The 12168-nt window shown below is 47.9% G+C and overlaps 1 protein-coding gene across 2 annotated transcripts in view; it reads left to right on the top strand.

Moving 5' to 3' along the window:
• The window catches only part of klhl5 (kelch-like family member 5), a 96614-nt gene that overhangs the window by 29521 nt on the left and 54925 nt on the right, over window positions 1–12168 (top strand). The window contains exon 1 of one of the 2 annotated variants that reach the window (XM_055912764.1): window positions 9201–10053. The exons of the other annotated variant lie outside the window; for it this stretch is intronic. Coding sequence (XP_055768739.1) covers window positions 9473–10053 — 581 coding nt within the window. The 5' untranslated portion in view covers window positions 9201–9472. Of the gene's footprint in view, window positions 1–9200; window positions 10054–12168 lie in introns of those variants that run through there. 2 annotated transcript variants of the gene reach the window in all.

The raw sequence follows: 12168 nt of genomic DNA, 5'->3' as shown, positions 1-12168 counted from the left end.
GGTGTGTCTATTTTCTACTGTAGTAGAGGTCTGTATGTAGACTACATTCTGCTAGGTGTGTCTATATCCTACTGTAGTAGAGGTCTGTATGTAGACTACATTCTGCTAGGTGTGTCTATATCCTACTGTAGTAGAGGTCTGTTGTATGTAGACTACATTCTGCTAGGTGTGTCTATATCCTACTGTAGTAGAGGTCTGTTGTATGTAGACTACATTCTGCTAGGTGTGTCTATATCCTACTGTAGTAGAGGTCTGTTGTAGGTAGACTACATTCTGCTAGGTGTGTCTATATCCTACTGTAGTAGAGGTCTGTTGTAGGTAGACTACATTCTGCTAGGTGTGTCTATATCCTACTGTAGTAGAGGTCTGTATGTAGACTACATTCTGCTAGGTGTGTCTATATCCTACTGTAGTAGAGGTCTGTATGTAGACTACATTCTGCTAGGTGTGTCTATATCCTACTGTAGTAGAGGTCTGTTGTAGGTAGACTACATTCTGCTAGGTGTGTCTATATCCTACTGTAGTAGAGGTCTGTACGTAGACTACATTCTGCTAGGTGTGTCTATATCCTACTGTAGTAGAGGTCTGTATGTAGACTACATTCTGCTAGGTGTGTCTATATCCTACTGTAGTAGAGGTCTGTTGTATGTAGACTACATTCTGCTAGGTGTGTCTATATCCTACTGTAGTAGAGGTCTGTATGTAGACTACATTCTGCTAGGTGTGTCTATATCCTACTGTAGTAGAGGTCTGTTGTAGGTAGACTACATTCTGCTAGGTGTGTCTATATCCTACTGTAGTAGAGGTCTGTTGTATGTAGACTACATTCTGCTAGGTGTGTCTATATCCTACTGTAGTAGAGGTCTGTTGTATGTAGACTACATTCTGCTAGGTGTGTCTATATCCTACTGTAGTAGAGGTCTGTTGTATGTAGACTACATTCTGCTAGGTGTGTCTATATCCTACTGTAGTAGAGGTCTGTATGTAGACTACATTCTGCTAGGTGTGTCTATATCCTACTGTAGTAGAGGTCTGTATGTAGACTACATTCTGCTAGGTGTGTCTATATCCTACTGTAGTAGAGGTCTGTATGTAGACTACATTCTGCTAGGTGTGTCTATATCCTACTGTAGTAGAGGTCTGTTGTAGGTAGACTACATTCTGCTAGGTGTGTCTATATCCTACTGTAGTAGAGGTCTGTATGTAGACTACATTCTGCTAGGTGTGTCTATATCCTACTGTAGTAGAGGTCTGTTGTAGGTAGACTACATTCTGCTAGGTGTGTCTATATCCTACTGTAGTAGAGGTCTGTATGTAGACTACATTCTGCTAGGTGTGTCTATATCCTACTGTAGTAGAGGTCTGTATGTAGACTACATTCTGCTAGGTGTGTCTATATCCTACTGTAGTAGAGGTCTGTTGTATGTAGACTACATTCTGCTAGGTGTGTCTATATCCTACTGTAGTAGAGGTCTGTATCTAGACTACATTCTGCTAGGTGTGTCTATATCCTACTGTAGTAGAGGTCTGTTGTATGTAGACTACATTCTGCTAGGTGTGTCTATATCCTACTGTAGTAGAGGTCTGTTGTATGTAGACTACATTCTGCTAGGTGTGTCTATATCCTACTGTAGTAGAGGTCTGTTGTAGGTAGACTACATTCTGCTAGGTGTGTCTATATCCTACTGTAGTAGAGGTCTGTATGTAGACTACATTCTGCTAGGTGTGTCTATATCCTACTGTAGTAGAGGTCTGTTGTATGTAGACTACATTCTGCTAGGTGTGTCTATATCCTACTGTAGTAGAGGTCTGTATGTAGACTACATTCTGCTAGGTGTGTCTATATCCTACTGTAGTAGAGGTCTGTTGTATGTAGACTACATTCTGCTAGGTGTGTCTATATCCTACTGTAGTAGAGGTCTGTTGTATGTAGACTACATTCTGCTAGGTGTGTCTATATCCTACTGTAGTAGAGGTCTGTTGTATGTAGACTACATTCTGCTAGGTGTGTCTATATCCTACTGTAGTAGAGGTCTGTTGTATGTAGACTACATTCTGCTAGGTGTGTCTATATCCTACTGTAGTAGAGGTCTGTTGTATGTAGACTACATTCTGCTAGGTGTGTCTATATCCTACTGTAGTAGAGGTTTGTTGTAGACTACATTCTGCTAGGTGTGTCTATTTTCTACTGTAGTAGAGGTCTGTATGTAGACTACATTCTGCTAGGTGTGTCTATATCCTACTGTAGTAGAGGTCTGTATGTAGACTACATTCTGCTAGGTGTGTCTATATCCTACTGTAGTAGAGGTCTGTTGTATGTAGACTACATTCTGCTAGGTGTGTCTATATCCTACTGTAGTAGAGGTCTGTTGTATGTAGACTACATTCTGCTAGGTGTGTCTATATCCTACTGTAGTAGAGGTCTGTTGTAGGTAGACTACATTCTGCTAGGTGTGTCTATATCCTACTGTAGTAGAGGTCTGTTGTAGGTAGACTACATTCTGCTAGGTGTGTCTATATCCTACTGTAGTAGAGGTCTGTATGTAGACTACATTCTGCTAGGTGTGTCTATATCCTACTGTAGTAGAGGTCTGTTGTAGGTAGACTACATTCTGCTAGGTGTGTCTATATCCTACTGTAGTAGAGGTCTGTACGTAGACTACATTCTGCTAGGTGTGTCTATATCCTACTGTAGTAGAGGTCTGTATGTAGACTACATTCTGCTAGGTGTGTCTATATCCTACTGTAGTAGAGGTCTGTTGTATGTAGACTACATTCTGCTAGGTGTGTCTATATCCTACTGTAGTAGAGGTCTGTATGTAGACTACATTCTGCTAGGTGTGTCTATATCCTACTGTAGTAGAGGTCTGTATGTAGACTACATTCTGTTAGGTGTGTCTATATCCTACTGTAGTAGAGGTCTGTATGTAGACTACATTCTGCTAGGTGTGTCTATATCCTACTGTAGTAGAGGTCTGTTGTATGTAGACTACATTCTGCTAGGTGTGTCTATATCCTACTGTAGTAGAGGTCTGTTGTATGTAGACTACATTCTGCTAGGTGTGTCTATATCCTACTGTAGTAGAGGTCTGTATGTAGACTACATTCTGCTAGGTGTGTCTATATCCTACTGTAGTAGAGGTCTGTATGTAGACTACATTCTGCTAGGTGTGTCTATATCCTACTGTAGTAGAGGTCTGTTGTATGTAGACTACATTCTGCTAGGTGTGTCTATATCCTACTGTAGTAGAGGTCTGTATGTAGACTACATTCTGCTAGGTGTGTCTATATCCTACTGTAGTAGAGGTCTGTACGTAGACTACATTCTGCTAGGTGTGTCTATATCCTACTGTAGTAGAGGTCTGTTGTATGTAGACTACATTCTGCTAGGTGTGTCTATATCCTACTGTAGTAGAGGTCTGTAGGTAGACTACATTCTGCTAGGTGTGTCTATATCCTACTGTAGTAGAGGTCTGGTGTATGTAGACTACATTCTGCTAGGTGTGTCTATATCCTACTGTAGTAGAGGTCTGTATGTAGACTACATTCTGCTAGGTGTGTCTATATCCTACTGTAGTAGAGGTCTGTTGTATGTAGACTACATTCTGCTAGGTGTGTCTATATCCTACTGTAGTAGAGGTCTGTATGTAGACTACATTCTGCTAGGTGTGTCTATATCCTACTGTAGTAGAGGTCTGTTGTAGGTAGACTACATTCTGCTAGGTGTGTCTATATCCTACTGTAGTAGAGGTCTGTTGTATGTAGACTACATTCTGCTAGGTGTGTCTATATCCTACTGTAGTAGAGGTCTGTTGTATGTAGACTACATTCTGCTAGGTGTGTCTATATCCTACTGTAGTAGAGGTCTGTATGTAGACTACATTCTGCTAGGTGTGTCTATATCCTACTGTAGTAGAGGTCTGTATGTAGACTACATTCTGCTAGGTGTGTCTATATCCTACTGTAATAGAGGTCTTTTGTATGTAGGATGTGGCCATTGGATGGTTGTTTCCCTGCGGTGCCCGGAGAGCCGGGAAGAAATGGGATGGGTCCTCGGGGAAGCGAGAAGGGAAGAAATGGGATGGGTCCTCGGGGAAGAGAGAAGAGAGGGAAGGGAAGAAATGGGATGGGTCCTCAGGGAAGAGAGAAGAGAGGGAAGGGAAGGGATGGGTCCTCGGGGAAGAGAGAAGAGAGGGAAGGGAAGAAATGGGATGGGTCCTCGGGGAAGAGAGAAGAGAGGGAAGGGAAGAAATGGGATGGGTCCTCGGGGAAGAGAGGGAAGGGAAGGGATGGGTCCTCGGGGAAGAGAGGGAAGGGAAGGGATGGGTCCTCGGGGAAGAGAGAAGAGAGGTAAGGGAAGAAATGGGATGGGTCCTCGGAGAAGAGAGGGAAGGGAAGAAATGGGGTGGGTCCTCGGGGAAGAGAGGGAAGGGAAGAAATGGGATGGGTCCTCGGGGAAGAGAGAAGAGAGGGAAGGGAAGAAATGGGATGGGTCCTCGGGGAAGAGAGGAGAGGGAAGGGAAGAAATGGGATGGGTCCTCGGGGAAGAGAGAAGAGAGGGAAGGGAAGAAATGGGATGGGTCCTCGGGGAAGAGAGAAGAGAGGGAAGGGAAGAAATGGGATGGGTTCTCGGGGAAGAGAGAAGAGAGGGAAGGGAAGAAATGGGATGGGTCCTCGGGGAAGAGAGAAGAGAGGGAAGGGAAGAAATGGGATGGGTCCTCAGGGAAGAGAGAAGAGAGGGAAGGGAAGGGATGGGTCCTCGGGGAAGAGAGAAGAGAGGGAAGGGAAGAAATGGGATGGGTCCTCGGGGAAGAGAGAAGAGAAGGAAGGGAAGGGATGGGTCCTCGGGGAAGAGAGAAGAGAGGGAAGGGAAGAAATGGGATGGGTCCTCGGGGAAGAGAGGGAAGGGAAGGGATGGGTCCTCGGGGAAGAGAGAAGAGAGGTAAGGGAAGAAATGGGATTGGTCCTCGGAGAAGAGAGGGAAGGGAAGAAATGGGGTGGGTCCTCGGGGAAGAGAGGGAAGGGAAGAAATGGGATGGGTCCTCGGGGAAGAGAGAAGAGAGGGAAGGGAAGAAATGGGATGGGTCCTCGGGGAAGAGAGAAGAGAGGGAAGGGAAGAAATGGGATGGGTCCTCGGGGAAGAGAGGGAAGGGAAGAAATGGGATGGGTCCTCGGGGAAGAGAGAAGAGAGGGAAGGGAAGAAATGGGATGGGTCCTCGGGGAAGAGAGAAGAGAGGGAAGGGAAGAAATGGGATGGGTCCTCGGGGAAGTGAGAAGAGAGGGAAGGGAAGAAATGGGATGGGTCCTCGGGGAAGAGAGAAGAGAGGGAAGGGAAGAAATGGGATGGGTCCTCGGGGAAGAGAGAAGAGAGGAAAGGGAAGAAATGGGATGGGTCCTCGGGGAAGAGAGAAGAGAGGGAAGGGAAGAAATGGGATGGGTCCTCAGGGAAGAGAGAAGAGAGGGAAGGGAAGGGATGGGTCCTCGGGGAAGAGAGAAGAGAGGGAAGGGAAGAAATGGGATGGGTCCTCGGGGAAGAGAGAAGAGAGGGAAGGGAAGAAATGGGATGGGTCCTCGGGGAAGAGAGGGAAGGGAAGGGATGGGTCCTCGGGGAAGAGAGGGAAGGGAAGGGATGGGTCCTCGGGGAAGAGAGAAGAGAGGTAAGGGAAGAAATGGGATGGGTCCTCGGAGAAGAGAGGGAAGGGAAGAAATGGGGTGGGTCCTCGGGGAAGAGGGGGAAGGGAAGAAATGGGATGGGTCCTCGGGGAAGAGAGAAGAGAGGGAAGGGAAGAAATGGGATGGGTCCTCGGGGAAGAGAGAAGAGAGGGAAGGGAAGAAATGGGATGGGTCCTCGGGGAAGAGAGAAGAGAGGGAAGGGAAGAAATGGGATGGGTCCTCGGGGAAGAGAGAAGAGAGGGAAGGGAAGAAATGGGATGGATTCTCGGGGAAGAGAGAAGAGAGGGAAGGGAAGAAATGGGATGGGTCCTCGGGGAAGAGAGAAGAGAGGGAAGGGAAGAAATGGGATGGGTCCTCAGGGAAGAGAGAAGAGAGGGAAGGGAAGGGATGGGTCCTCGGGGAAGAGAGAAGAGAGGTAAGGGAAGAAATGGGATGGGTCCTCGGGGAAGAGAGGGAAGGGAAGGGATGGGTCCTCGGGGAAGAGAGAAGAGAGGTAAGGGAAGAAATGGGATTGGTCCTCGGAGAAGAGAGGGAAGGGAAGAAATGGGGTGGGTCCTCGGGGAAGAGAGGGAAGGGAAGAAATGGGATGGGTCCTCGGGGAAGAGAGAAGAGAGGGAAGGGAAGAAATGGGATGGGTCCTCGGGGAAGAGAGAAGAGAGGGAAGGGAAGAAATGGGATGGGTCCTCGGGGAAGAGAGAAGAGAGGGAAGGGAAGAAATGGGATGGGTCCTCGGGGAAGAGAGAAGAGAGGGAAGGGAAGAAATGGGATGGGTCCTCGGGGAAGAGAGAAGAGAGGGAAGGGAAGAAATGGGATGGGTCCTCGGGGAAGAGAGAAGAGAGGGAAGGGAAGAAATGGGATGGGTCCTCGGGGAAGAGAGAAGAGAGGGAAGGGAAGAAATGGGATGGGTCCTCGGGGAAGAGAGAAGAGAGGGAAGGGAAGAAATGGGATGGGTTCTCGGGGAAGAGAGAAGAGAGGAAAGGGAAGAAATGGGATGGGTCCTCGGGGAAGAGAGAAGAGAGGGAAGGGAAGAAATGGGATGGGTCCTCGGGGAAGAGAGAAGAGAGGGAAGGGAAGAAATGGGATGGGTCCTCGGGGAAGAGAGAAGAGAGGGAAGGGAAGAAATGGGATGGGTTCTCGGGGAAGAGAGAAGAGAGGAAAGGGAAGAAATGGGATGGGTCCTCGGGGAAGAGAGAAGAGAGGGAAGGGAAGAAATGGGATGGGTCCTCAGGGAAGAGAGAAGAGAGGGAAGGGAAGGGATGGGTCCTCGAGGGAAGAGAGAAGAGAGGGAAGGGAAGAAATGGGATGGGTCCTCGGGGAAGAGAGAAGAGAAGGAAGGGAAGGGATGGGTCCTCGGGGAAGAGAGAAGAGAGGGAAGGGAAGAAATGGGATGGGTCCTCGGGGAAGAGAGAAGAGAAGGAAGGGAAGAAATGGGATGGGTCATCGGGGAAGAGAGAAGAGAGAGAAGGGAAGAAATGGGATGGGTCCTCGGGGAGAAGAGAGGGAAGGGAAGGGATGGGTCCTCGGGGAAGAGAGAAGAAAGGGAAGGGAAGAAATGGGATGGGTCCTCGGGGAGAAGAGAGGGAAGGGAAGGGATGAGTCCTCGGGGAAGAGAGAAGAGAGGGAAGGGAAGAAATGGGATGGGTCCTCGGGGAAGAGAGAAGAGAGGGAAGGGAAGGGATGGGTCCTCGGGGAAGAGAGAAGAGAGGGAAGGGAAGAAATGGGATGGGTCCTCGGGGAAGAGAGAAGAGAAGGAAGGGAAGAAATGGGATGGGTCCTCGGGGAAGAGAGAAGAGAGGGAAGGGAAGAAATGGGATGGGTCCTCAGGGAAGAGAGAAGAGAGGGAAGGGAAGGGATGGGTCCTCGAGGGAAGAGAGAAGAGAGGGAAGGGAAGAAATGGGATGGGTCCTCGGGGAAGAGAGAAGAGAAGGAAGGGAAGGGATGGGTCCTCGGGGAAGAGAGAAGAGAGGGAAGGGAAGAGAAGGGATGTGATCAATCAATCAAATGTATTTATAAAGTCCTTCTTACATCAGCTGATATCTCAAAGTGCTGTATAGAAACCCAGCCTAAAACCCCAAACAGCAAGCAATGCAGGTGTAGAAGCACGGTGGCTAAGGGAAAAACTCCCTAGAAAGGCCAGAACCTAGGAACAAACCTAGAGAGGAACCAGGCTATGAGGGGTGGGCCAGTCCTCTACTGGCTGTGCTGGGTAGAGAGGAACCAGGCTATGAGGGGTGACCAGTCCTCTTCTGGATGTGCTGGGTAGAGAGGAACCAGGCTCTGAGGGGTGACCAGTCCTCTACTGGCTGTACTGGGTAGAGAGGAACCAGGCTCTGAGGGGTGACCAGTCCTCTTCTGGATGTGCTGGGTAGAGAGGAACCAGGCAATGAGGGGTGACCAGTCCGCTACTGGCTGTACTGGGTAGAGAGGAACCAGGCTCTGAGGGGTGACCAGTCCTCTTCTGGCTGTACCGGGTAGAGAGGAACCAGGCTCTGAGGGGTGGCCAGTCCTCTTCTGGCTGTGCTGGGTAGAGAGGAACCAGGCAATGAGGGGTGACCAGTCCTCTTCTGGCTGTGCTGGGTAGAGAGGAACCAGGCTCTGATGGGTGGCCGGTCCTCTTCTGGCTGTGCCGGATAGAGATTATAACAGAACATGAGAGGAGAGGTGACAGGGGAGAGAGGAGAGGTGACAGGGGAGAGAGGAGAGGTGACAGGGGAGAGAGGAGAGGTGACAGGGGAGAGAGGAGAGGTGACAGGGGAGAGAGGAGAGGTGACAGGGGAGAGAGGAGAGGTGACAGGGGAGAGAGGAGAGGTGACAGGGGAGAGAGGAGAGGTGACAGGGGAGAGAGGAGAGGTGACAGGGGTGAGAGGAAAGAGACAGAGGAGAGGTGACATGGGAGGGGAGGAGAGGTGACAGGGAAGAGAGGAGATAAAGAGAGGAGATGAGACAGGGGAGAGAGGAGAGGTGACAGGGGAGAGAGGAGAGGTGACAGGGGTGAGAGGAAAGAGACAGAGGAGAGGTGACATGGGAGGGGAGGAGAGGTGACAGGGAAGAGAGGAGATAAAGAGAGGAGATGAGACAGGGGAGAGAGGAGAGGTGACAGGGGAGAGAGGAGAGGTGACAGGGGAGAGAGGAGAGGTGACAGGGGAGAGAGGAGATGAGACAGAGAGGAGATGAGGAAGAGGAGATGAGGAAGAGGAGATGAGGAAGAGGAGATGAGGAAGAGGCACCTTGACACCTTATTGTTCTATACCACCAGAATATTGTATTTTCCATATGTGTAAAATGTTGCCTGGTTTGTGCATAAAGCGTTTGACACAATAAATTCCCTTTCGTATGGATGAAGGACTGTGTGTGTGTGTTTATGTGGAGGTGGTCATTTTATACACACAGAGATAGTGGCCCAATTACGAGCTCCGCTGTGCCGTTGCAACGTGGAAAGAGAGAGAGAGAGAGTGTGTGTGTGTGTGTGTGTGTGTGTGTGTGTGTGTGTGTGTGTGTGTGTGTGTGTGTGTGTGTGTGTGTGTGTGTGTGTGTGTGTCGGTGAGCACCAGCATAGGAGGGAGAGGAGAAGGAGAAAAGACAGCTCTACGACGTGTTCTTTTGGAAACAGAACGGAGTGCTGGGCTGTCTCTCGTTTTCCTCCGTTCTCTCGCCCATACGCTCTCTCTCTCTCCTCCTCCTCCTCCGCAAGCCTCCCTTCCTCAGTTGTAACCGTGCGGTTGCCAAGAGAGCTGTAGTACAGTAGCGACGGTAACTAGGTACGATCTCCCGGACATTTCTCCCGGTCTCCAGAGCCTGAATGTCGACCAGCTCCTCTTCTCCGCGGAAGGACTTCGATGTGAAGCAGATCCTCCGGAGTCGATGGAGGTGGTTCGGTCACCCGGCTGTTCCCCCGCCCAACAACCCCCCGCTAGGAGACGTCTTTACCGGGAGAGGAGCGGGGGCCAGCCCCGGAGAGTGCCAGAGCCCCTCTGTTAGTGTCTGTTCTACCAGTAACGGAACCGTTAACGGTGCCAGTACAGGAAATAGTGGTAACGCCAGTTGTAGCGGCAATAGTTCACGCAACGCCAACAACAGAAAGTTTGTGGATAATTCCAATTGGATAATGAGTCCCACTGATTACCTCCCGGTAACAGCGTTTACAGCCGCCGCAGCTGGACATTCCTCTTGTCCGCGGTCATTCAGCCAGGCGGAGTGGGTCGCACCGTTGTCTTTCTCTCACTCTCGGCCGGTAACAGACACAGAGCGCCCCGGGGAGGGCTCGTCGCTCCTCCAACCGGCGGTACCGGAGGCGTCTGTTCCCTCGGCTGAAGAGGAGACGGGACTGACGGGAGCCGAGAGTAATAATAACCACGACGACACGGCCTCCAGCTCCTGCAGGTATGAGGAGAATGGGACGAGTTTAGCCTGATGTCTCCTCTCGGTGGTTTAACACAGTCCTCTGTTTCAGAGTATATTTATAGCGTTAAACCTTCTTGTTAGTTAGCCTACTTTCTGTTAGCTTGTCTACTTTCTGTTAGCTAGTCTACTTTCTGTTAGCTAGTCTACTTTCTGTTAACTAGTCTACTTTCTGTTAGCTAGTCTACTTTCTGTTAGCTAGTCTACTTTCTGTTAGCTAGTCTACTTTTTGTTAACTAGTCTACTTTCTGTTAGCTAGTCTACTTTCTGTTAGCGAGTCTACTTTTTGTTAGCTAGTCTACTTTTTGTTAGCTAGTCTACTTTTTGTTAGCTAGTCTACTTTCTGTTAGCTCGCCTACTTTCTGTTAGCTCGCCTACTTTCTGTTAACTAGTCCACTTTCTGTTAGCTAGTCTACTTTTTGTTAGCTAGTCCACTTTCTGTTAGCTAGTCTACTTTCTGTTAGCTAGTCCACTTTTTGTTAGCTAGTCTACTTTTTGTTAGCTAGTCCACTTTCTGTTAGCTAGTCTACTTTTTGTTAGCTAGTCCACTTTCTGTTAGCTAGTCTACTTTTTGTTAGCTAGTCCACTTTCTGTTAGCTAGTCCACTTTCTGTTAGCTAGTCTACTTTCTGTTAGCTAGTCTACTTTCTGTTAGCTAGTCTACTTTCTGTTAGCTAGTCTACTTTCTGTTAGCTAGTCTACTTTCTGTTAGCTAGTCTACTTTTTGTTAGCTAGTCTACTTTCTGTTAGCTAGTCTACTTTCTGTTAACTAGTCCACTTTCTGTTAGCTAGTCTACTTTTTGTTAGCTAGTCCACTTTCTGTTAGCTAGTCTACTTTCTGTTAGCTAGTCTACTTTCTGTTAGCTAGTCTACTTTCTGTTAACTAATCCACTTTCTGTTAGCTAGTCTACTTTTTGTTAGCTAGTCCACTTTCTGTTAGCTAGTCTACTTTCTGTTAGCTAGTCTACTTTTTGTTAGCTAGTCTACTTTTTGTTAGCTAGTCTACTTTTTGTTAGCTAGTCTACTTTTTGTTAGCTAGTCCACTTTCTGTTAGCTAGTCTACTTTCTGTTAGCTAGTCTACTTTCTGTTAGCTAGTCTACTTTCTGTTAGCTAGTCTACTTTTTGTTAGCTAGTCCACTTTCTGTTAGCTAGTCTACTTTCTGTTAGCTAGTCTACTTTTTGTTAGCTAGTCTACTTTTTGTTAGCTCACCTGCTTTCTGTTAGCTAGTCTACTTTCTGTTAGCTCGCCTACTTTCTGTTAGCTCGCCTACTTTCTGTTAGCTAGTCTACTTTCTTTTAGCTAGTCTACTTTCTGTTAGCTAGTCTACTTTCTGTTAGCTAGTCTACTTTTTGTTAGCTAGTCTACTTTCTGTTAGCTAGTCTACTTTCTGTTAGCTAGCCTACTTTCTGTTAGCTAGCCTACTTTCTGTTAGCTAGACTACTTTTTGTACGAAGTTAAATTTCTCTGTAGATTTTTATTGAATGGTCAACTTTGTATAGCAGCTTTCAACATAGGACGCTCTCTGTAGGTCTACCGTATATAGGATGCTCTCTGTAGGTCTACCGTATATTAGGATGCTCTCTGTAGGTCTACCGTATATTAGGATGCTCTCTGTAGGTCTACCGTATATTATGATGCTCTCTGTAGGTCTACCGTATATAGGACGCTCTCTGTAGGTCTACCGTATATTATGATGCTCTCTGTAGGTCTACCGTATATAGGACGCTCTCTGTAGGTCTACCGTATATTAGGATGCTCTCTGTAGGTCTACCGTATATAGGATGCTCTCTGTAGGTCTACCGTATATTATGATGCTCTCTGTAGGTCTACCGTATATAGGATGCTCTCTGTAGGTTTACCGTATATTAGGATGCTCTCTGTAGGTCTACCGTATATTAGGATGCTCTCTGTAGGTTTACCGTATATTAGGATGCTCGCTGTAGGTCTACCGTATATTAGGATGCTCGCTGTAGGTCTACCGTATATTAGGATGCTATCTGTAGGTCTACCGTATATAGGATGCTCGCTGTAGGTCTACCGTATATTAGGATGCTCTCTGTAGGTCTACCGTATATAGGATGCTCTCTGTAGGTCTA

Source organism: Salvelinus fontinalis, unplaced genomic scaffold, assembly GCF_029448725.1.
Source record: "Salvelinus fontinalis isolate EN_2023a unplaced genomic scaffold, ASM2944872v1 scaffold_0207, whole genome shotgun sequence".
Taxonomy (NCBI): domain Eukaryota; kingdom Metazoa; phylum Chordata; class Actinopteri; order Salmoniformes; family Salmonidae; genus Salvelinus; species Salvelinus fontinalis.
The sequence above is the reverse complement of the archived record's forward strand: the minus strand, read 5'-3'. Positions and strand labels throughout refer to the sequence as shown.